Genomic DNA, 26266 nt, shown 5'->3' with positions numbered 1-26266 from the left:
AGATAGTGACACTGAAATTAAGATCTACAGGATGTTGGTGGAATTGGCCACAAAAGGCAGGGAGGAAGGGGAAGGGTGGGACATCAGGAGTTTCTAGAGCCTTGAATTAGCAGAGAGCTTCAGTTAAGGTCCTAAAAGAAAACCAGTGAGCGGGGAGGACAGTGAGGGACCAGGGTGGTAAGGAGGGTAGGGACTGGGTTCCATGGAGCCTCCACTGAAGGTGGCATTCAAGAGTTTGACTTGTACCCTGGAAAACCACTGACAGGTGTTTCACATGAAGGATATGATCTATTTTCTAATATGCATTTATTTACTTTACTAGGCATGAAAATTTTAAAAACCTGAATGGGGGGCTGGGGTTGTGGCTCAGTGGTAGAGTGCTTACCTAGCATGTGTGAGGCACTGGGTTTGATACTCAGTACCACATATAAATACATAAAAAATAAATGTTCATCAACAACTGAAAAACATTTTTTTAAAATAATTTTTAAAAACCTGAATAGTTAAGAAAAACCCTGCAAACAGCTATCAGGCATCAGCAAACAATCTGAAATTTAGGATAATAAATATTATGTATCACATTTGATCTGAGGATCATTCTGGCTGCTTGGGAAGAGTGCACTGGTGTAGGATGTGGAGCAGAGACTTCTAGGAGGCCACTTGAATAATCTGGGTGAGTGGTGACCTCCTGGTGCAGTGGCAGCAGTGGAGAGGATGAGGTATGGATACTGCAGCTGCCTTGTAGGGCTACTAGTCAACCTGCTGATGGTCTCAGGTGTGGAAGGTAAAGGGAAGGCAGGAAGAGGTCAGTAGGATTTTTTATTAGAACATTTGGGTGGAGCTGGTGCCATTCATTGATGGGGGCTGAGAGTGGAAGGTTGGGAGCCCAGTCTTCTGGGAGCTCCAGAGTTGGTGAATACTCTCCTAGGCCTCGTGTCCTCCTCCAGTTCAGATACTCTGACCCCCCATTTGCTAGTACATCTTCAGAGGCTTGCAAGCAAACCCAGACCAAGACTGACTCGCCATCAGAAGGAAATGAACTTGGATTTTTCCCATTGTGGTGACAGGTTTGTGCTGAATCATGTCCAAATTTCTTCCCAGTTCACTAGGGTCAGGAACATGCTCTGTAGCCAGGAACAAAACAAAGCAGAGATCAAACCAAAGTACCTCAGTCAAAGCACATATTACCATGTGAATTTACAAATGATAAATGCCATCATTGTACATGATTTCCTCATGGAGCCCTAGGGGACCGCATGGCTCACCCAGCAAATGAGGATGCAAATGTAAAAGTGGCCAGAGTGGACACCTAAGTCCACAGTACCTAAGACTCCAGGGGGGGGGGGGTTCTTGTTACTTCTTCAGGTCACATGGAAATGCTTAGCTCAGAACTGCTCCTCCACAAACTGCCTTGACCATGCTACCTTCACACTGAGTATTCTGCCTCAGAGGCTGTCACTCACAACACCGGGGTCTGCCCTCTTACTGTTGGCCACTCCCCTCACTTTTGCCAGGCCGCTTCTGGCATGCCCATCAAGCTTCCACTCAGAAAGCAAAGAGGAAGTGTATGCTTTTAGAGAAAGATAACATTATCTTTGAAAAATAGTAGAAACAGTTGAATGACTAATACCAAAGTTTATCAACCTTTATGGTCTTGAGAGATTACAAGCACTTCATAGTATAAATTTAGGCTTATTCTTTCTGGTCACTGATTTTGAATATATTATTGGTTAGGTATAAGACACAGTTTAGGGGTAGATTAGGAATAAAATCTACTCCTTGCCCTTGAGGAGCTTGCAGTCAGTCCAGGGAGGAGATGGGAGGCACCCAGGGAAGTATAGGACTCAGGTCAGAAACCTCTCTATGAGGGCTTCCTGAGGGAGCCACACACAGCCCTGAAGAGCAGCTTGCACAAGGTACGCGGCCATTTCGGGAGTTCTCAAAAGGGCTGTACTTTAAGGCTGATAGGGCTAAATTAAGTTTTGGTTTCTCTACTGCAGGCTGACCAGTCCTTACTCCTCTTCTCATGACAGTCCAACACAATGTAGCACCCACAATCACCAGAAGCAGACTCATCTTTCAAGACCAGGTGGAAGAAAAATATTCAAGTTTTCGAACAGAGTTGCCTACCCGGATAACAGGGCATAACATTTCCCACCTAGGACAGAAGGTGACCAGAGTTGTAGTATCCAGGTTGCTCTAGGAAGACAGTCCTTCACCCTCTGAAAAGTTAGAATATGTAGAAACTTACATGACTCCTAACAAATCATTAAAAGTAAGTCATGGAAGGGTTTTGGAAATATGGAGTCCTCCAAATCCTCCAAATTTGTGATTCCCTAATAAGTCCAATTTAACTAGTACTGGGGTAAAAGTTCCATTAATGGATTGTGAAATGTATTTTGTCTTGTCTCTTAATTATTTGTACATGGATCTTTTTTTCCTCTGGCACAATTCTTATGAATAGTCATTCTAATTCTGCATTAGAACCTGCTGTTTTTCCACCATTTTAGCGTATCAGTAACACTAGCAAGTCTTGGAGTAGGTTACATTATATCACACCTAAAACTTACTCTTGGCTAAAATCTTAAATCCATGGGATGAATTATAGATTTAAGCAAAAGCAATTATGTACTTAATGGCACCAAAATTTTCCATTACAAATACTGTTTTTACTCTTCCTTAATTTAAAAAAAAAAAAAGTGCCTTGAGGGGTCTTTGAATTTCCAAGCTTTCCAGGATCAAAGATTTCTTTAGCTGTCTGAATTGTAAGAATGTTGAAAAACAAAAAACAAATCCTTTTTCTACTATAAAATCCTTGCCATGTTTTTATCTTTATGTAACTCAAAACAACTGAACTGAGAAACGAGGCTGGTGAGTTTTGTTCAAAATCTAAAAATTCATCAGAAATGAAGTAATTGATAATGCCAAAAGGGTCACTCTAACAAATCTGATCATGAATACATTTGTAGCTTCTTAGCTGTTGATCCAGAAAATTGCTAAATGGCACTTGTAAGAGAATAAAATAGGTATGGCTAAGGATGCCAGAATATTTTAAATTGTTTATTAGAATGATTCAAGACTAACTTGTTGCAATTTGGGCTTGGTGATGGTGTCCACTGAAATTTTTCCTCTGATTCCACACTCACCCACAGCTACCTATGTGACCTCTTCAGTAACATGATCAGCAAAATAGTGAGCTGTTTATTTCTAAGCTTTTTCACCAATATTAGACTATAAAAATCAACAGTTCCTACTTTCATAATCATCAGTTTGCTGATATTTCAGTATGAGGCTTGCCAGTGGGGGTTGGGGGTGTCCTGGTCATCTGGCCTAATGCACAACATGAAAATTTGCACCTGTGCACTTGTGGTCTCAGAATTTCAGCACTTCCAGAATGTACTCTTGTTTTTTTGTTACTGGTGAGCTGTCACTTATGCTTATACTAATCAAAATCTAGACAGTAAGTGTGGTGTGTAGGGCATGTCCTTATGCATGAGGGGTCACAGTAGCTTATGTGCTTTCTGACTTTGGAGTTTTGCATATGTAAGAGGTCATTTGTTTTCAATTCCTCCTATGCTTCTTTTATTTTAAATAAAATTTAAGTTTTATTTTTCTTTTCATTCTTAAGGTGAAACATACCCTAGACAAAAACTATAAGACTAAAAAAAGTCTAAAGTAAAAACTGGGCATGGTGATTGATGCTTGTAATTCTAGCGACTAGGGAAGGATCACAAATCCAGGCCAGCCTGGGCAAATTAGCAAGACCCTGACTAAAAATAAAAAAATTTTAAAAACTGGGGATATGGCTCAGTGATGGAACACCCTGGGTTCAATCCCCAGTGCTATAGAAAAAAAGTATAAAGTAAAAAGTAAGAGTAAAAAGATCCTATCCTTTGTGTTTATTTTATGCAAATTTACATTTCGTTGTATTTGCTTTGTGAGAATGTATTATTTCTACTTTTTTTCCTTAAAAAAGTATTCCATTCTAGATTGTATTCTTTATAAACACATTGGGATTCAATTTACCTCCATAAATTCTACACTTCACATCCTGTGCATAAAACTTTTTCAATATTGCTGTATTAGACAAAGACTTTAGGTTGCAAGTCAAAGGAAATCAATTTGCTCTGGCTTAAGCAAAAAAAAAAAAAAAAAAAAAAAAAAAAAAAGAGAGATCTGCTTGTTTAGTGAAAAGCCAGGAGTGGATTAGTCTCAGACACAACTAGACATAAAGGCTAAACGACGTCTTCAGGAATCTTTTTGTGTTCTGGACCAGCTTCCTTCTTTGGTAATTTCACTCTTATTCTGCACCTTTACATCCTCTCAAAAAGCACAGCTGCAGAAGTCCCATGATTGAAGTTCCTTAACCCAGCTGACATCAAACATCCAGGCCTGAGCTGGTCACTGGGGCCAGGGAAGGGGAATGTTCTGCTCCCTCTGCCAACCACCTGGTTCTGCTCAAGGGACCTCTTTACTGTTTCTTGGACCCACCCAGCCTGTCCTTCACTGAGGGCCACTCTCGTGTCCCCTCTACCTCCACTTTTCTTGCAGTGTTCCCATGGCTTGTTTCTCCCTCATCCTTTCGGTTCCCACTCAGAGACCCGTCCAACCACCCTTCACTCTCTGTCCTCTGTTTTTCTTCTCTTTACTTCCCAGTGTTGTAATATACTCATGTGGAGTATCTGAATGATTTGTGTGCTTCACAGGAAGCACAAGAGCTGACATTGTGGCTCTTTCCTGAACTCAAGAAGTATTTATCAGATGAGTTAAGGGAAGACTTTGCCAGGCCCCATGTACACCCATCTGTAGGTCAGTCTATCCTCAGGACAAGAAATGGTGGAGGGAATTGGTATAATCCCCAAAGGAAAAAATAACTGGGCAGCCATTACTAGAACAAGGAGCCAGAATACTGAAACGATCGTGTTCATTACAGCTCAGATCACTCTCTAAGGCAAATCCCAGGAGTGGGAATACAAAGGATATAAATGTTTGGGTTTCCTGATAAGTTCTGCTTCCATATATCCCCCTATAAAAATTCTCCTTGTGGCAGACAAAATAATGCAGATCACATCAAGTCCCTTCCCAATTTGAAATTGACAGCTGCCATTGTGTGTCCCCCTAGTGTTCTGGCCCCAGCTGGCTAGGCTCAGCCTTTCTTCCCTGACCTTGGTCCCCACACTCCCTTCATATACCAGGCCCCCCAAATACCAGCTTTCTTTTCTGCCTTGGAGTTCATTCATTCTCACCCTGGGACTTTTGTATTTTTCTCATGCTTCTTCGGCCTGGAAGGTCCTTCTCAGAGATCTTGCTTGGCCACCTCCCAGTCTTCCTTCAATCCGTAGGTCCTCAAGAGGCCCTCCTTGGCCTCTCCAAGCTTACGCCCCACCCACCCTCTCCATAAGCACCCTGTGTGTTTTCTTCATAGCTTTCACTGCCCTTTTTATTCACTTGTCTATCCTCCATCTTCCCCACTAGAGTGTCAGCTCCATGAAGCCCTTTTCTCCTGTTCATTTTGGTATTTCCAAAAATCAAACTGGAATCTGGTATACTAAAATATACCTTCAATAAATATTTGTTGGAAAAAAAATGAACAAATTACTCTCTGGGAGCATTGTAGTAATTTATACCCCTCAGCAGCAGCAAGAATGCCCATTTTCATTTCATATTGAGGCAATTTTCTTAGAATGCAGCTTGAGAGGTGGATTCTTTAGCTTCTTACTGCGTGTGTGCTGGAGCAGGGATACTAGCTCCATTTTCTTCCACCTGAACGGAGAGTGGCACTTCATGCAGCAAGGGATGTCACAAGGTCCAGGAAGGACTGTATTTTCCCATCTGGTTTAAATACAGCCTGAATCTTAACCCCCACTATGTAGGTGACCAAAAGATTCCTTTCAACTACAACTGGACTCAGGGAACTTTCTAAAATGTTACTAAATAAAAATTAGTGACTAATCAGTTTACGTATTTGGGATGTAGAAGGGCATAATTCTGTGGTTCCTATCCTAAATTATCCAGTTGTGTTAGCATTCTAATTTTTTCTCTAATGTGTTCATTGTTACTATTAGAGTGCATGTGTTTTTATATTTATTTTTTAATTTTTTTTCATATATTTTAGTTGTTGATGGACCTTTATTTTATTCATTTATTTATGTGTAGTGTGGAGAATAGAATCCAGTGCCTCACACATGCTAGGCAAGCATTCTACCACTGAGCCATAACCCCGGTCCCCATTCATTTATTTTTTTAAAGGAATTTTAAATTTTAAAGAGACTTGCAAAAAGAATTAATGCATATAAAAAGTATTTAATATAGAGAACACAAAAGCACCTTTTCTCAGGCAAAAATCCCCAAGACATATATCAGATTATACTAATCAAGTTTCCTTTTAAGAAAAGAATTATTTGAATACAGAAAAATAAACTTCATGTCTTCATCTTTTTCAAATAAAACTTCAGTTTCACCTAACATACAGATAACAATGAATTTAACAAAAACAAACGAACAACTGAGTGTGTTCTTAAAAATAAATAGCCAATACAAAGTTTTCTAATTTAAAAACAGCACCATGGAAGGAAGTGGATGTGTCTTTTCAGTTCAGAGTTCCTAAATAGGTGATTTACCACAAATTCATACAAACTAAACTTAAGAGTGGTTGGTTTTTAAATCTTTCCTGGAGTGGAAATTAAAAGAAAGTAAAAAGCAAAGCAAAACAATAACTGAAGAATTAAAGGCAGATGGGCAGACAATACGTGCACACACATACTGTTCACACATACACACACACCCTGCCAGGTGCATTCCTTGTTTTCTATCGGTTGTGTCACCAGTCTGTGACCTCAACCACGAAGGGTGTTTTCACTTCTATCTTGCCACTGTTGGTGATGGTGCAGTTGGTGAGAGGACGGTCATGCTCATCAGTTGCCTGGAGCTCTATGGAGTGCACCACGCTCTGGAGAGAGAAAATCAGACAGGCAGCTCTGGAGTTAGTGTAATCAAAAGCCCCAGTGGGAAAGTAAGTTGTATCACTATAAAAAACCATGCACACTAAGCGTGAAAAACTTAGAAGATTCAGAAAATTATTTTAATTATGTATGTATATATATCTCATGGAATAAAATTCACCAGCTACCTTGTTTATCCAAGAACATATTGGTCTATTTCCATACTTCTTTCTTACTAAGCATTGTATAGACTCAAAAAATTAAGATACTTTTGAAAATAAAGTATTTGTATTCATCAGCTACAATCCAATGTAAAGGTTAACATGGAGTTTGAATCAGTTTCACCTCTACCCTATACTATGTTTAGGCACAATAAAATGGTCCATAAAGCAGATTTAAAAGTAGACCTAATTCTGTGTGTGTGTGCTGTTGGGGATTGAACCCAAGGCCTTGTGCATGTAAAGCAAGCACTCTATCAAATGAGCTATATCCCCAGCCCTTGGGTTTGCCCCTTTTAAAGGTGACCCAAGCCATTAATCTTGAGTCTGATACTAATATAACCTGTTCAATCCGACAGTAGTATAAAGACCCCTTTCTTTGCGCTAGAAGCCCTCATAAGCACATGCACCACTTATATTTCCCAGTGAAGGAGGGAAGATGTCACAGACCAAAAAGGCAGGCTTTTGATGAGTTTTCCAAACACATTGAGTATTCATCTCAATTCCTGGACTTCAGTTGCATTGAATCAGAATAGCAGGTAGAAGATGTGGAAAATCTACAGTGATGAAAGTGGTTGATTTGTTTGGATGAGGGAGGCCAAACAACTCACATGAAAATAAAACATAATGGAACATGGAAGAGGACACAGGAGTCAAGGGTGTCCAGGGCTGGGTTGGACAGACTTCAATATGGCCAGTTTAGAAGAAAGTTATTTTGGGCAGCTGCTAAGGAGACGTGGTGAGAAAGGAAGAGAATGAGAATTTTAAGAAGCAGGCCTATGGGTTATGAATTGGATCCTTTGCTGTTCTTTGAGAATAACAACATAGATTTGAATTCTCTTAATGAATGTTGGTTGCTGTACTGTGTGACCATGAATACAACTTGATATCCGGACTGAACCATATTGGTTCAGGGCTTTTTAATATTTTAACTGTAAGAAACATATAACACAGAATTTGCCATCCAATTCATTTTTCACGTGCATAGTTCAGTAGTGTGTAAGTTTATTCACACTGTTGTGCAATTGGTCTCTAAACATTTTTAAATCTTGCAAAACTGAAACTCCATTCCAAATGCCTTTCCCTAAGCCCCTGGCAACCACCATTCTAGTTTCTGTCTCTATAGATTTGACTACTTTAGGTGTCTCATGTAAGTAGACTTGTAGAGTAATTGTCTTTTTGTGACAAGTTTATTTCACCTAGGATAAGGTCCTCAGGTTTATCCATGTGATAGCACACCTTTTCTTTGTAATACTGAATAATACTCCATTTTATGAATGTATGGGACCCTGGTTTTATTTTGTTATATTATAAAGGGCTTTCCATTTACAGCTAGAAGCAAAATAAATTAAGTACTTAGCTTCTCCATGTCAAGTCTTCAGCTTCTATCCTAATGTCCCTAACATGCCATAATGTCATGCCATATATTTACTTTGAAGAGGTCAGTCAGCATATAAAAATGGATCTCTAACAACTCATTTAATATTAAAATGAACCACTGAAGGTACTCTCATAAATATAAAACTTTGAAAGAGGAAAAAGTAATATATCAAGTTACCATCCCATCGAGGACTTTTCCAAATACCACATGTTTGCCATCCAACCAGGTGGGCTTGGTCAAGGTGATAAAGAACTGGGAACCATTGGTGTTAGGCCCAGCATTGGCCATGCTGACCCACCCAATACCATAGTGCTTCAGCTTGAAGTTCTCATCAGGAAATGTCTCACCGTAAATACTAAAACCTGGGTTAAGATAAAAGAAAAGGGAGGAGAATGAACAGACATCAACCAAAAGTAAACTCTTCATAGGAAACAAAAGGCTTTAGTGTAATCCGTTCATAGAGCCCAACAGAAGATGGGAATGGGGAATAGATGGTCAAAGCTATGGAGAAGTGAAAGAGAGAATAAAATTAACTCTTTAAGGAAGCAGGGCCCTAGAGCCTGAAACAGACAAGCAAAAATGCCTATGATATGGCACAGGATGGCAGGTCCCCTCTGGCCTCAAACCAATGCCAAATCTGGATCATATAGGTCAATGATTTCACTCTGAAAGGAGAAGGAACAGCAGGGCAGGGTGGTATCCCAAAGCCAGATGGAAAGGTGGGTGAGCCGGCCTCGTGGCTCTACCTCTGTACTATATTCGGGTGACTTGTCCCAGGTCACTGCTGCCTTGGCACCCAACCACTCACTGAGTGGACACCCTCAGCTTATTCCCACAACATCCCAGTGTAGTTGGTATTCTCAGTCCCCTTTTCACACTGGGAAACAGAGGTATAAAACTTGAAAACAGCAGATCGGAATTGGAACATCTGATTTTCTGACTCTAAAGCTGGTGCTTTTTCTTACCTCAGCACTGAGGCAGTAGCAACTAGGATGAAAGACATTAAGCACAAGGCTCTCCGGATGCACAAGGATGCATCCTGAGAATTGGGACCACCTGGGGATCAGCCTTGCTGAAGAACCAGCCTGTGATCTGGAATTCTAGCAAAGTAGCGGATATAGTAGAAGCCCTCTCCCAGAACAACAATATGGACCATAGGGAGCATCTGCCTCATTCCTAACACCTTGAAGGCCTCTTGTGCTTTTGTATTACTGAGCTCCTTATCCACTGGTTGCCAACCTCAAAATCCTGGCTCTGTTAAAAGGACCAGAAGTAGATATCAAAGTCAAGCTGGTTGGGCAGGGACATGTGGGTGACCTAGCTGGAAAGCTCTGCCCAGAGGGGTCTAGGCTAAATTTAAATAGTTCAAAATTTCCTCTCAGAAAATTTTAACCCCAGACCCACATGTGTTGGAGAGGGAAAATAGAGAGAGAATAAAAATAGAAAAGATAGCAAAGTAAAGCTCAGTCGCTCTTCCCGCTGGATCGTATGGTGGGATGGTGGATGCTGGTACCAAGAGCGCAGGTACTAGAGCTACCAGGTTTTCCGGTGAGTCTGGCACCTCAGCAGCTAGGATTGCTTCCACAAGCATTCTCAGCAAACCCTGTAACCTTGACGAATCTGAACCAGCTTCTCTACTCCATTCTGTATCCTTATACCCTATAGCATTTTTGCAAGAGCTAAAAGTACTCTTTATAAAGTGCCCGGTAAATCATAGCATTTAATGGCAACTATTTTTATTATCAAGAAATAAACCATTACAATAAACATAAATAGAAATAATGACTGAAAGTGGCTTTTCTTTAAAAAGTAAGCAACTAATATCTACCCTAACCAGTATTTTCTGAGCTTAAAATCTTAAATTTTGTGTAGTTATACATGCAATAGGTGTTCTGGAGGAAAGAAAAGAAAAGAAAAGAAAAGCTTCTCCCTACATTTCAGAAGGAAAATAGTCCATGGAGCTGGGTAGTTATGATCCTCAATGAGACACAATATGCTGAGGGAGATTTGAAACTCAATGACCTTAAGTATTTGTCCTTTATTTTACTTTGTTCTTGGAATTAGTTATAATTTTGATGACTCAGCTATAACTTTTTTATTATTAAAAAAATCGACAATAAAAGAAAACACTTTTGAAAGAAAGGGAAAAATTCATCATGATCCTGCCACCTACACTCCAATCCTGTTATTCTGGCACCATGTCCCATCCTCTTCCCCGGCCCCAACTTGTGGCCAGCTGCCACCCCAGGGCACACGGCTCTATAGTTCACCTCTTCCTTCCTATGGCATGCACTGCTTTATATTGCTACATACTAGCAGTCGAGCGGTTTTCATAATTGTGAGATATTCTGCCAAATGAATGGATCTACCCTATGACAACGAACACCAAAACCATCCCATTTAGAATTAGGAAGACTCATTCATTCATACCCAAAAAGATTCTGGTAAATGAGGTCCCCAAACCTCTATCTTCTGGAAAGACTTTGAGCTGTCTTTATGGCCTTGCTTCTTAAATGGGGGAATCTGGCTATCTTGGGTTCACATACTGACGGACTCTTGGGTTTCAGCTTGGGAAGTGGGAAAGGAGAAAGGCAAAAGATGGCGTTACCTACCACCAGTGCCATCTCCCGCAGTGAAGTCGCCTCCTTGAATCATGAAATCCTTGATGACACGATGAAAGGTGCTTCCTTTATATCCATATCCTTTCTAAAGAGATTATTTCAATTGAATACACAAGTAGAAAAAAAAATCCATACTGAAAGATGAACCTTCAACCCCAGTGTTTATTTGAAAATGATAAAGTGAGAAAAATCAAAATATCTACAGAATTTGATTAGGTCTTGGCAATGATTTCTCTCTCTCTCTCTCTCTGGCAGTACTAGAGATTGAACCCAGGGGTGTTCTACCACCGAGCCACACCCCCAACCCTTTTTATTTATTTATTTTTTAATTTTGAGACAGATTTCATTAAGTTGCTCAGGCTGGTCTGGAACTAGGTGATCCTCCAGCCTCTGCCTCCCAAGTAGCTAGGACTACAGGTGTGTACCACCATACCCAGTGACAGCAATGATTTACTGAGAGAAACTTATCACTGGCTGACCAAAACAACAAATAAACAAACTATGGAAAGAGAGTATTGATGTGAATAAGTAAAAACAAGAGCATTTTCACTTGTTTTCTTCTAATTTCTGGAAGCCTACAGAGGCTGTGTACCTGAATAATAAAGATTTCATAGTAAAATACAATTAAATGTCACAGATTCATTTGACATTAATTTAATACTTGTTCTCCCAGCGGCATTTTGTATTTTACTTAAAAGAAATAAAATACAATTTTTGTGTGTGTGCACAGTTGAAGGAAATAAAATAGAGACAGACCTCTCCTGTTGCCAGAGTGACAAAATTTTCCACTGTCTTGGGCACAACTTTTTCGAAGAGGCCAATCACAATTCTGCCCACATCTCTGTCTCCAATCCTTATATCAAAGAAGACCTGCATATAATTGAAAACACAGAATAGAAGGTTATAACATGGAGAAGACAAAAATACAAGCTAAATCAAAATTAAAATCTGAGGAAAGCCTGCCCATCGGTATTTTAGAAAGGAGTCATGAAGAGGCTATTAGTGAAAGGTGCTCTAAAAATGTCTGTGTCGGTATGGTTCACTTGCACTATTCATTCAACAAACATTTAATGAATAACCTCTAAGGGCTAGGCACGGTACTAGGTACTGAGTTTAAAGTCAGTTCTACAAATACTGCAAGAATCAGCCAAATAAAGTCTTCAAGAATTCTACTGCCTACTCATGCCCCAGATGAACTCTGCTGCTACTTCCTGTTCCCCGGCTTTGGGATGAAGATTAGAGTGGAATGTGTTGTTCTTTTCAAAGGTACTGCTCTCTAATCTTGGCAGGGGAAAAAATAGTGAGGAGAGAAAGAGGCTAGCCATCTAGATTTACTTTTTTTCTTTTTTTTTTTTTTTTTTGTCACTTCAAATACTGCCAAACTCCCAGTGACTTCTCAATAGATGTCTGCTATCAAGGGACTCACAAAAGACGATTAAAACGTACAGCAGTCCTTCAAAAGGCCTGCCACTCAGGTCCAAGCACCGGGTCCCCAGTCTCATCCAAAAGACAGCGAGCACTGCACTCCATGCCTGACAAAGTCATTTACCTTTTAAACTTAAGACACTGGATTCTATTGTCATATTCCCAAAGTCACACAAGTAGAATGTGTTCCTTCTCTGTCACAGCTTAAAACAAAACACCCAAAAGTGAGGATGAGATGCCTTTTTTGCAGATTAAGTCTTAAAAGTTCTTTTAGACTTTTTTTAAAAAAAACTGTTTGTTCTGAAACCAAATTATACACGTTTTGCTTCCCAAATCACTGAGAGAGAGGCTTGAAAAGGCCATGGAGTCAAAGGGCATTCTATTAGAGAGTTGAGATTATATGAACCAATTTACTGTTTGAATGGTTAAAAAAAGACATTCAAGAGATGGCTTTAAAAAATATAAGAAGGGTTGTCAAAGAAAAAAGATGTCCTGCAGTTTAGAAAAATCACTAAGTAAAGACTGTCAAGCTTTAGCTCAAGACAAGGACTTCTGCCAATACATCAGCACGTCTGTCACGGGATGATGTGATATTTAGTGTTCCATGTGGCATTTTACAATCTTTACATGGCTGAAGCAGCAAAAGTTTTATTATTATTTATATAGAAGAGCTTACAGAAAGACCCTGCCCTTGAGGTAAGGCAGCGCAGAAGGGTCTCATCTGCAATTAGTGGTCTGGGGACAGCATTCACGGGAGCCTGGTCAGTGCAAAGCTGGTGGCAGTGAGAAGCAGTTTCTACAAAGAATTTTAAAGCCGAGGTATAAATGCAATGTGGACAATAATGAAGCAGTCTCAGGAAAAAAAATCAGGGATGTAATCCTAAGAAACATCTTATAAGACACTTGAAAGGCCTTCCAGACTTGCAAAATCAAGGAGAAAATTACTCCTGTGAATATTTAGAAAGCAAATAAATAAATAAAATCTGGGAGAGCAGCCTGAGAAGATGAAGAAAAATTGACTGTCCCAGCATAATGCTTCAATAAAAATCATATATTTTTACATACAGTCTAGTTTACCTATTGATATGATTCTTCCCCCAAATTGCAGTATCCTGCAACTTCATGAAGGAGTACAAGAAACCATAGTAGTTTTCCCAACTCTAACAGAAATGAGAAAATCAAATCTTATTTAGTTGACCAGTATTTATTAAAGATCTATGTGAAAGGTAGTGTAAAGTCACAAGGTGTACGAGAGAACCCCTGTTCTAAGGTAGTTTAAAAGAATAAGATAAGTACAAGGCAGCATGTGACAGATGCCCCAGGAATCCTGTATATCGAGGCCTGGAGCAATATTAAGGGCTGGGAGAGGACATCCTGGGAAGCAGGCCTGGAGGAGGGGAGCAGTATCAGACACAAAGGTTAGCTCACCTGCCACTTATTGGAAGCAAAGCACCAAAGCAGGAAATGTGTTCTGTTTGCAGAAAAGCAATGCAGTTCTGTGACCACAGGTGAGGACAAAGTCCCTGGAAGACAGCTGCCCACCACTTCCAAAAGACAGAGAAAAGATGGTGGACTTGAAGTTTCAAGTTTTGAAGACAACAGAATGGAATGAATCGGGCCCAGCTGGGCATGGTGGTGCGGCACATGCCTGTAATACCAGCGGCTTGGGTATTACAGGCTGAAACAGGAGGATTGAGAGTGCAAAGCCAGCCTCAGGAACTTAGCAAAGCCCTAAGCAACTCAGTGAAACCCTGTCTCTAAATAAAATACATGAGGCTCAGTGATTAAGTACCCTGGTATGGGGTTGGGGGCGGGGGAAGGCCAATGAGACATTGGGAATAATAATCAAATGGAGGAGAAAGAGAACCTGGAATTTTATGCACCAGTTCAAGAATGACGCCATATTCTCTCACTTTGTCATCAAGCCAGAGGGGCAGAGCAGAGCCGCCGCCGGTGCCCGGAAAAGGCCCAGCGACCCACGGCGTGGTAGTCATGTCACCCCAATTGGAGTAGGGGCAGAGCAGAGCTGCCGTCCGCGCCCAGAACAGGCCCAGAAACCCGCCAGCATGGTATCACGTCACCCCAATTGGAGTAGGTGCAGAGCAGAGCCTCTGTCCGCGCCTGCAAGGTAGGCAGACCTGCGAACGACCGGCAGAACAGACCCAGCGGCCCGTCAGCATGGTAGACAGATCACCCCAATTAGAGGAGGAGCACAGCCACCGCCACCCCTGCAAGGGAGACTTTTCAACTATACAAGAGCAATATAAATATATAGGGGAAAAATTTCAAAAACACAACAGTTACACCAAGCAGAAAGAAACGCGAGCAGTATGAAAAGACAAGGAAAGAAAGGACCACAAGCAATGCAGGTCAACTCAACTTTAGAAGAGGTAATAGCTGCAGCAGATGGAATGTCAGATAAAGAATTCAGGATATACATGCTTCAGATGATCTGGAGTCTCAGGGAAGACATTAGACAGCAAAATCAGACAATGAAAGATCACTTCAACAATGAATTACATAAACAAATCCAAGAAGCAAAAAATCAACTATACAGGGAGATAGAGGTTATAAAAAACAAACAGAAATCCTAGAAATGCAGGAAGCAATAAACCAACTTAAAAACTCAATTGAGAATACTACCAGCAGAGTAGAACACTTAGAAGATAGAACATCAGACAATGAAGACAAAGTATTTCAACTTGAAAAGAACATAGACAGCTCAGCAAGACTGTTAAGAAACCATGAGCAGAACATCCAAGAAATATGGGATAACATAAAGAGACCAAACTTAAGAGTCATTGGGATACAGGAAGGCATAGAGGTCCAAACCAAAGGAATAAACAATCTATTCAATGAAATAATACGAGAAAACTTCCCAGACTTGAAGAATGAGACAGAATCCCAAATCCTAGAAGCCTACAGGACGCCGAATGTGCAAAATCATAAGAGATCCACACCTAGACACATTATAATGAAGATGCCCAACATACAGAATAAGGAGAGAATTTTAAAAGCTACAAGAGAAAGGAAGAAGATTACATTTAGGGGTAAACCAATCAGGATAACAGCTGATCTTTCAACACAGACTCTGAAATCTAGAAGATCCTGGAATAACATATTTCAAACACTGAAACAAATGGGTTCCAACAAAGAATCGTGTATCCAGCGAAATGAAGCTTCAGGATGGAAGATGAAATTAAAACCTTCCATGATGAACAAAAGTTAAAAGAATTTGCAGCTAGAAAACCATCTCTTCAAAACATCCTCAGCAAAACATTACAGGAAGAGGAAATGGAAAATAACAATGAAAACCAACAGTGGGAGGTAGGACAGTAAAGGGGGGAAAATAATCAAAGAGGAAAACAAACCATGTTTAGTAACATAAATAAACAAATATGGCTGGAAGAACAAACCATATCTCAATAATAACCCTAAATGTTAATGGCTTAAACTCACCACTTAAGAGACACAGGCTAGTAGAATGGATCACAAAACAAGACCCAACAATATGCTGCTAACAGGAGACGCATTTGATAGGAAAAGACATACATAGACTGAAGGTAAAAGGTTGGGAAAAATCATATCACTCATATGGACTTCGGAAACAAGCAGGAGTGTCCATACTCATATCAAATAAAATAGATTCCAAGCCAAAGTTAATCAAAGGGATAAAGAGGGACACTACATACTGCTCAAGGGAACCATACACCAACAAGACATAACAATCATAAATATATATGCCCCAAACAATATATTTGGTGCAGCTATGTTCATCAAGCAAACTCTTCTCAAGTTCAAGAGTCTAATAGACCACCATACAATAATCATGGGAGACTTCAACACACCTCTCTCACCACTGGACAGATCTTCCAAACAAAAGTTGAATAAGGAAACTATAGAACTCAATAACACAATTAATAACCTAGACTTAATTGACATATATAGAATATACCACCCAACATCAAGCAGTTACACTTTTTTCTCAGCAGCACATGGATCCTTCTCAAAAATAGATCATATATTATGTCACAGGGCAACTCTTAGACAATATAAAGGAGTAGAGATAACACCATGCATCTTATCTGATCACAATGGAATGAAACTGAAAATCAACAATAAAAGAAGGAAGGAAAAATCATGCATCACTTGGAGAATGAACAATAGGTTACTGAATGATCAATGGGTTATAGAAGACATCAAGGAGGAAATTTAAAAATTCTTAGAGATAAATGAAAACACAGACACAACATATCGAAATCTATGGGACACATTGAAAGCAGTTCTAAGAGGAAAATTCATTGCTTGGAGTTCATTCCTTAAAAAAAGAAAAAAACCAACAAATAAATGATCTCATACTTCATCTCAAAATCCTAGAAAAAGAAGAGCAAAACAACAGCAAAAGAAGTAGAAGGCAAGAAATAATTAAAATCAGAGCTGAAATTGATGAAATCGAAACAAAAGAAACAATTGAAAAAATTGACAAAACTAAAAGTTGGTTCTTTGAAAAAATAAATAAAATCGACAGACCCTTAGCCATGCTAATGAAGAGAAGAAGAGAGAGAACTCAAATTACTAGCATACGGGATGAAAAAGGCAATATCACAACAGACACTTCAGAAATACAGAAGATAATCAGAAATTATTTTGAATCCTTATACTCCGTGATTCAGCAATCTGTATACGGGTTAAAAATGGGAGTTCATAACCCTTTTGAATCAAACTGTGAAATATGATATATCAAGTTAGATGTAATGTTTTGAACGACCAACAATAAAAAAAAGAAAATTAAAATAAAATAAAATAAAATAAAATAGAAGATAGTGAAGGCATTGATAAATTTCTTAAGTCATATGATCTGCCTAGATTGAGTCAGGAGGATATAGACAACCTAAACAGACCAATATCAATTGAGGAAATAGAAGAAACCATCAAAAGACTACCAACTAAGAAAAGCCCAGGACCGGATGGGTATACAGCAGAGTTTTACAAAACCTTTAAAGAGGAACTAATACCAATACTTTTCAAGCTATTTCAGGAAATAGAAAAAGAGGGAGAACTTCCAAATTCATTCTACGAGGCCAACATCACCCTGATTCCTAAACGAAAGACACTTCAAAGAAAGAAAACTACAGACCAATATCTCTAATGAACCTAGATGCACAAATCCTCAATAAAATTCTGGCGAATCGGATTCAAAAACATATCAAAAAAATTGTGCACCATGATCAAGTAGGATTCATCCCTGGGATACAAGGATGGTTCAATATACGGAAATCAATAAATGTTATTCACCACATCAATAGACTTAAAAATAAGAACCACATGATCATCTCTATAGACACAGAAAAAGCATTCGACACAGTACAACATCCCTTTATGTTCAAAACTCTAGAAAAACTAGGGATAACAGGAACATACCTCAACATTGTAAAAGCTATCTATGCTAAGCCTCAGGCTAGCATCATTCTGAATGGAGAAAAATTGAAGGCATTCCCTCTAAAATCTGGAACAAGACAGGGATGCCCTCTCTCACCACTTCTGTTCAACATAGTTCTCGAAACACTGGCCAGAGCAATTAGAAAGACGAAAGAAATTAAAGGCATAAAAATAGGAAAAGAAGAACATAAATTATCACTATTTGCAGATGATATGATCCTATACCTAGAAGACCCAAAGGGGTCTACAAAGAAACTATTAGAGCTAATAAATGAATTCAGCAAAGTGGCAGGATATAAAATCAACACGCATAAATCAAAGGCATTCCTGTATATCAGCGACAAATCCTCTGAAATGGAAATGAGGACAACCACTCCATTCATAATATCCTCAAAAATAATAAAATACTTGGGAATCAACCTAACAAAAGAGGTGAAAGATTTATACAATGAAAACTACAGAACCCTAAAGAGAGAAACAGAAGAAGATCTTAGAAGATGGAAAAATATACCCTGTTCATGGATAGGCAGAACTAACATCATCAAAATGGCGATATTACCAAAAGTTCTCTATAGGTTTAATGCAATGCCAATCAAAGTCCCAACGGCATTTCTTGTAGAAATAGAGAAAGCAATCATGAAATTCATATGGAAAAATAAAAGACCCAGAATAGCATAAACAATGCTAAGCAGGAAGTGTGAATCAGGCGGTATAGCGATACCAGACTTCAAACTATACTACAGAGCAATAGTAAAAAAAACAGCATGGTACTGGTACCAAAACAGGCGGGTGGACCGATGGTACAGAATAGAGGACACAGAAACCAATCCACAAAACTACAACTATCTTATATTTGATAAAGGGGCTAAAAGCATGCAATGGAGGAAGGATAGCATCTTCAACAAATGGTGCTGGGAAAACTGGAAATCCATATGCAACAAAATGAAACTGAATCCCTTTCTCTCGCCATGCACAAAAGTTAACTCAAAATGGATCAAGGAGCTTGATATCAAATCAGAGACACGGCGTCTGATAGAAGAAAAAGTTGGCTACGATCTACATACTGTGGGGTCGGGCTCCAAATTCCTCAATAGGACACCCATAGCACAAGAGTTAATAACAAGAATCAACAAATGGGACTTACTCAAACTAAAAAGTTTTTTCTCAGCAAAAGAAACAATAAGAGAGGTAAATAGGGAGCCTACATCCTGCGGACAAATCTTTACTCCTCACACTTCAGATAGAGCCCTAATATCCAGAGTATATAAAGAACTCAAAAAATTAGACAATAAGATAACAAATAACCCAATCAACAAATGGGCCAAGGACCTGAACAGACACTTCTCAGAGGATGACATACAATCAATCAACAAGTACATGAAAAAATGCTCACCATCTCTAGCAGTCAGAGAAATGCAAATCAAAACCACCCTAAGATACCATCTCACTCCAGTAATATTGGCAGCCATTATGAAGTCAAACAACAACAAGTGCTGTCGAGGATGTGGGGAAAAGGGTACACTTGTACATTGTTGGTGGGACTGCAAATTGGTGCAGCCAATTTGGAAAACAGTATGGAGATTTCTTGGAAAGCTGGGAATGGAACCATCATTTGACCCAGCTATTGCCCTTCTCGGTCTATTCCCTAAAGACCTAAAAAGAGCATGCTACAGGGACACTGCTACATTGATGTTCATAGCAGCACAATTCACAATAGCAAGACTGTGGAACCAACCTAGATGCCCTTCAATAGACGAATGGATGAAAAAAATGTGGCATTTATACACAATGGAGTATTACTCTGCATTAAAAAAATGGCAAAATCATAGAATTTGGAGGGAAATGGACGGCATTAGAGCAGATTATGCTAAGTGAAGCCAGCCAATCCCTAAAAAACAAATGCCAAATGTCTTCATTGATATAAGGAGAGTAACTAAGAACAGAGTAGGGAAGAAGAACATGAGAAGAAGATTAACATTAAACAGGGATGAGTGGTGGGAGGGAAAGGGAGAGAGAAGGGAAATTGCATGGAAATGGAAGGAGACCCTCAGGGTTATATCAAATTACATACAAGAGGAAGTGAGGGGAAAGGGAAAAATAATACAAGGGGGAGAAATGAATTACAGTAGAGGGGGTAGAGAGAGGGGAGGGGAGGGGAGGGGAGATAGTAGAGGATAGGAAAGGCAGCAGAATACAACAGACACTGGTATGGCAATATGTAAATCAATGGAAGTGTAACTGATGTGATTCTGCAATCTGTATGCGGGGTAAAAATGGGAGTTCATAACCCACTTGAATCAAAGTGTGAAATATGATATATCAAGAACTATGTAATGTTTTGAACAACCAACAATAAAAAAAAAAAAAACACAGATCCAAAAAAAAAAAAAAAGAATGACGCCATAATGGGCTGCACTGGGATGGTGCCCGAGAGAATGTAAGGATGGTTGGCAGGGGGACACCTTTATATAAAGGGGAGAAGGAAGTGGGAGGAAAAAGGAAAAGGGAAGGAAACACAATAGTGGTGTTTCTGTGTGCTTTACCTACATCCTCTTATGAGATGAATCCTCACCACATCCTGGGGAGGGAGGAGTATTATCACTAATTTATAAGTGAGGAAAGTGAGGGTGAGAGAGGTTAAGTGATTTACCAAGGTTGAGTGTTAGAGCCAGAATTTCCACCCAGGCTACCTGTAGTTAAACTGTGACATATCACCCGTCCAGCTCTTGCAGGCAAGGCAAAGGAATCCCAAAAGGGTACAAAGTGTTTTTAGTTCCCCCGATCCCAGTATATGGTCAACACAAGCAGACAGTCAAGAAATGTTCAATGCCAAGTGAAATGAAATAGGGGGGCACACCCCTAGACAGGAGGTGGGGGGCTGCCAGACAACTCATTTCTAACTTTGCTGAGTGTCCCTGGGAACAAAGTCCAGTGCTGGACAAGGGTGAGCTACAAAGTTTTTACCCTCCTGGAGTCTAAAGTTCAGTAGAAGAAAAAAATATACACATAAATGCTATGATATAATGGGCAACTGGGTTTTATGAGACGAGTCAGATAAAGATAAGTCCTGGGAAGGGCTGGTGATTGTCTGTGGGGATCAGGATGTTCCTGAAAAGCTGGGACTTGGACATTGTGCTGCACTTTGTGGGTGGGCAACTCATCACTTTTTCCCCTCAAGCCATCCTTGAAAGTCATTTAAAAATTGGGGGGCACTGAAGGTTAGAGGAAGTAGGGAAGCAGAGAAGAGGCACTCACACAGCCTGATCCAAACCCCTATGGCATTAATACTGCCAAAATCCTTCCAAAGTAACTGGCAAAGTACCAAGCGCATGAGCGGTGATGTGAAGGAAATGGTTAAAGCCAGATCCACCACTAAATGTCCATAGACTCTTGGCAAACTAAACTCTGAGCTCTTATTCCTCATCTGTAAAATAGATGATGATTCCTTGCTATCACAACAGGATTAATAAGATGAACATTTCTAACATCAACCAGTGGCCTCTTAAACCAGGGACCATAGACTAACCATTTTACCTGCTTTAGCACATTTAATACATAAAACCCTTCCAGGTAGGTATTATTTCTATCTCCTTTTTACAGAGGAGAAAGTGGAACCCCAGATATTAGATAACTTGTCCAAGGTCCCTTAGATGTTGTTGCGTAGCCACTACGGGCTAACATGTTTGCAAGCTGTGTAGCTAGAAAGATGGCAGTGCTGTTTGGCATGCTGGATCCTACACAGAATTCATCACTTTTACTGGAAAATTCAGGAAATCAAAATTCAGTGGATTCTGAGTCCAGTGTATCAGAGCCTCACCTGAGTCCCTGCAGGGCAGGAGGGTGCTGCCAGGTTGGCTCAGCAGCAGGATCCGTGGACGAGGGAGGTTAGTGCCACTAACAGTCCTTTGGGAGAAACCAGCACCTCCTATCTTTTATTTACAGATTCTTATAAAACACTGCTGAGAAAAACAATGCACTAGAGCAGTGGCCAATAAATCTACTTTTCTGCACTCAGATAAATTATTTTTAATGTGTTCATTTTCCAATATATTTAGTTGCTTAAATATGTTCACTAAAAAAGTAATTCAAAAGAGTCCAATGGGTTATAAGGCTTGTCTAGGCAATTAGCTTTCAGAACTTGATACATTTGGTGGGGAAAAAAATAAAAGATATGTTAAGTTACAATTCCAAACAAGAGTGGAGCACATGAAAACTCTCCCTCAGTGACAGTGCCCTAGACCTGGGCTCAGCGTGGCCCAATTCTTGCCGTCCTGCAGTTTTCTCCTTGCTCAGCTTTATTCTAGTGGTTCCCAGCCCAGGCTGCACCTCAGAACTCACCAGAATGTTGTTAAAAGGTAAACTACTGGGGCTGGGGTTGTGGCTCAGTGGAAGAGCCACATGTGTGAGGCACTGGGATCAATTCTCAGCACCACATATAAACAAATAAATAAATAAAGGTCCATCAATAACTAATAAAAATTAAAAAAAAAAAAAGGTAAATGACTGGACTCCTTCCCCAAAGATGGTGGTCGGCTAGCTCTTCATCAGTATGTCTAAAAAGTTTCCCAGTGAAACGTGTTCCCAAATATTCCAGGGGATGCCCAGTAAAAATTTATTCATTGTTAATGTGAAATTCACATCTCATTGGGCGTCCTGCATTTTATCTGACCATTCTACGCTCTCTCCCTCCTTCTGTCTACACTGTCAGCATCTCCTGTTAGTTATATCTCTAAAGCATATTCCAAGTTCCTCCTTTGCTCCCCATTCCCAAGATTTCCACCCTAATCCAAACCACTATCTGGACTCCAGTTCACACTCCACTGACTGACCAGAGGGATTTCTTAAAAGCAGATATGAAATGATGTCATTCCTATGTATAAAACTCTTCAGCAACTAACTACACTTAAAATAAGACCTCAACTTATAAGAATAATTACCTCAATGCCCACACACCTTACAGCTGTTAAACCCCTGAATGATGGATGAGCACCCCTCCCCCACCTCATGTCAGGCCACTGTGCTCTCATCCCTGCCCCAAAGCCACACAGTACTCTGCATCCTCTGAACACACTGATGGCTTTCCTGCCTGGAGATCTTTGCACCTGTCCTTTACTACCTAAGTCTTTCCCAAACTGGTTTTTCTCATTCCATCAGATATTTTTCTTTCTTTTTTTCCTTTTTTATTGGTACATTATAGTTGTACATAATGGTGATGTTTATTGCTACATATTCATAGATGCACAAAATACAACAATATATTTTGGCCAATATCATTCCCCAGTATCTCCCTTTTCCTTCACCTCCAGCCTCCCCCTTGGTCCTTTCCTTTACTGTTCTCCCTTCCAATTTCATGAGATACCCACCTTTCTCTTCCTTTTTCCTCTTTAGTTTCCAAATATGAAAGAAAACATATGACCCTTGATCTGCATCAGGTGTTTTCAAATATCACCCAACCTATATTAGTTTCATTTCCTTCAACATTTCATAGTTGTATAAATTTTATGTTTATGGTTTTCAACAACCAAGAGACAGAAATAGTACCTGCAGACTGAAAGAAACCCTTTCAGCTCTGTGGCCCTCCACAAACCAGTTGCAAAGCTAGATCATGGGGCTGTGAGTAGAATCACAGCTTCTCAGAGGAACCAGGCTGAGTTTATCAACCCTGCCTGCAGCATGGCCAGGGCTTTCGGTTCTCTTCCCTTACATCAGACGTTGGGCTGAACCTCCCTCTCCCACACCTGTTGTCCTCCCTGCTCCTTGGGTGGCGCCTTCCATGGAGGATTTAAGGATGCTACTAGTTTAAAGGTATCATTTTCACTGACTACCCCCGCCTGCTTGTTAAGACCACTTTAATCTGCCCACACCGCCCTCCAGATTCCAAGACATGACTGCCGGTGGGTTTTCTAGAAGTGGTAATCATGGGCACCGCAATATTACCTCCCTCTCTCTCTCTCTCTCTCTCTCTCTCTCTCTCTCTCTGCACCATCCCATTATCTTCTAACCTTAGGTAAAGCTCGCTGAAAGTAAAACTAAAGCGGCGTTAAGTATTCTGAGTATCAAGCCGTGAGGACGCAATTCCAGGCAGAAACATGCCCCCAACAGAGATGAAAAGTTAGGGTTAGGTCATCTAAACTCAGGGTCTAGCCCAAAGTATAAAAGTCATCCCAGGGGAGGTGACAGTTCCTAAGTGGAGAGAGAGGGGAGGGGAACAAGGGAGGAGGGAGAGGAGGAGGGCATTCAAGGCCAGCTTGGAGTTCGGCTCTTCCAGACCCAATGACGTGCGTGGCGGGCTGCCGGGCCGCGGTCACTCGGTTGCTAGCGCGTCTCTGCCGCCCGTCCCCTCCCTCTGCATTCTTCCTGCTTTGTTCCCAAGTCCAGGCCACGCCGAAGGAAGTACTGGAGTTGTCTCCTCCCAGGAGAACTAGGCTTCCGACTCCAGCGCGGTAACGGCGGACCACGACCCCAGAGACTGAGTACAAACAGCAGGCGACAGAGGCAGACTAGCCTGGTCCCAGAGCCCCGAGTATCCCGGAAGAGGGCCGCTCCTCCCACGCGAGCAGCCCTCTACCACCTACCGCACCGCCACTTCCAGTGTCCCTGCGCTCTGGAAGCCCCCTCCTCCCGGCCGGGACACAGAAGTCCCAGTATCCAAAGCACTACCATCCCCTGGCCCACAGGAGGGGAAGTGGCTGCCCGCCGTTGGGTCACCTTGGCTGTCACCAAAGGGCCTCGCTTGCGGTTGCCCGAGGAGCCCGAAGACACGAGTGCGCTGAGCCCCAGGCAAAGCAGAAGCGGTAGCAGCAGCCGGGGACCCAGGCCCATGGCGAGCGTGGAAGTGGCAGGGATGGCTCAGGCGACCTCAGGCTCCTGGACAGTTGGCAGGACTCCTAGTCGGCTGCGCCTGCGCGCTTCCAGTTGGAGCGGGGAGGGCGGGTGGGAGGGGGAGGCTGTAGTCGGGGCAGGGCGGGGACCGGGGGCGCGCTCCTCCCAAGTTCGTTCCCGCGACCTGAATTTGGGATTCTGACGAACGCGCGCCGAGAGCGAGGGCGTAGTACCTGGAGAGGCGCTGGTCCCCAGCGTTCCAAGCTGCAGGCTCTGCCAGGGGAACCTGCGAGCGGAAGGTTGCGCGTCGGGCCATCTCCGCGAACTTAACCACGTCCCTTGTTAAACCCAGGCGGAAGGTCGAGCTCGCTCAGTTCTCTGGGTCTTCCTCGAAATTTGATCGCCGCGGGGCAGAAAACTGCGGCTGGATCACAGTGGGCGAAGCAACTTCAGAATGTGTTCTCAGAATCTTAAAGCTTTGGATGCCTCTCGAAACTTTGGGGATTTCTGGGAGGGTGGAGCTCTGTTTCACATGATGAGTATCTTCTTATTGAAATGATCAGGTTTTGGAGGAACTTGGAATTGCTGGATTCATAGTTCCTTTGCCCTGGAAAAACGTCCAATTAGGTTTGAGTATTTTATTTGGGGGGCTGATTCTGTGATCTTATCTACACTGCTTGCAGAGTAGGCCTAGAAGCAGGGCCAAGTAAAATTCTTTACTGTGAAAACAAAGCGGTCAAGCTGACTTTTAGGTATATTTGTAGTATGAAATTTTTTACAAAATTATGCTTAGGAAGATTATTGAATACGATAGAGAAATTCCCATTGTATTTTTAAAAGTAAAACTCAGGTTGCAAAACCACATAGGAATCTGATTTCGACTGTGTAAATAAATGCATACAGGCATTTTAAAAACTAGAAGAGACACACCAAAACATTTGCAGTAGCTATGGAGATAGAATTATGAATTTTTGCTTTCTTTATAATTTTCTGATTTCTCAGATGTTCTACAGTGGAGCACATAAGTATTTTGTAACCTGGAGAAGATTATTTTAAAGAAGATTATTTATCATGGATTTGTTTGTTTGTTTGTTTGTTTGGTACCAGGGATTGAACCCAGGGTGCTTAACTCCGAACCACATCCCCAGCCCTTTTTTATATTTTATCAGAGACGGTAAACTCATTGCTTTTTGAATTATAAATTCAAAAGAACTTTTTGGTTTTAGAGTAACATCTCTAAAGTTTAAGTAAAAATTAATTAGTTTTCTCTGGATTTTTTAGGGGCTGGTGCCCTTTTTTTTTTTTTTAGTATTTTTTTAGTTGAGGTTGGACACATGCCTTTATTTTATGTATTTTTATGTGGTGCTGAGGGTCGAACCCAGTGCCTTGCACACACGTGCAGGAGAGCACTCTACTGCT

General features: G+C 40.9%; 1 protein-coding gene across 2 annotated transcripts; it reads right to left on the bottom strand.

Moving 5' to 3' along the window:
- Positions 1-1022: 1022 nt before the first annotated feature.
- On the bottom strand, positions 1023-24899 carry Ppic (peptidylprolyl isomerase C). Of its 2 annotated transcripts, XM_026396197.2 has the most exons (6): positions 24734-24899; positions 11918-12031; positions 11153-11246; positions 8718-8902; positions 6785-6949; positions 1023-1124 (listed from the first exon to the last, which is right to left on the bottom strand). In XM_026396197.2, exons 1-5 carry the CDS (start codon positions 24845-24847, stop codon positions 6821-6823), a joined length of 636 nt encoding a protein of 211 aa, XP_026251982.1. In that variant the 5' UTR covers positions 24848-24899; the 3' UTR covers positions 1023-1124; positions 6785-6820. The 2 variants fall into 2 exon arrangements, with proteins under 2 accessions (XP_026251982.1, XP_026251981.1); XM_026396196.2 differs by lacking the exon at positions 1023-1124 and having other exon boundaries at positions 6284-6949.
- Positions 24900-26266: the final 1367 nt, after the last annotated feature.

The sequence above is a fragment of the Urocitellus parryii genome, chromosome 1, assembly GCF_045843805.1.
Source record: "Urocitellus parryii isolate mUroPar1 chromosome 1, mUroPar1.hap1, whole genome shotgun sequence".
Classification (NCBI taxonomy): Eukaryota; Metazoa; Chordata; class Mammalia; order Rodentia; family Sciuridae; genus Urocitellus; species Urocitellus parryii.
The sequence above is the reverse complement of the archived record's forward strand: the minus strand, read 5'-3'. Positions and strand labels throughout refer to the sequence as shown.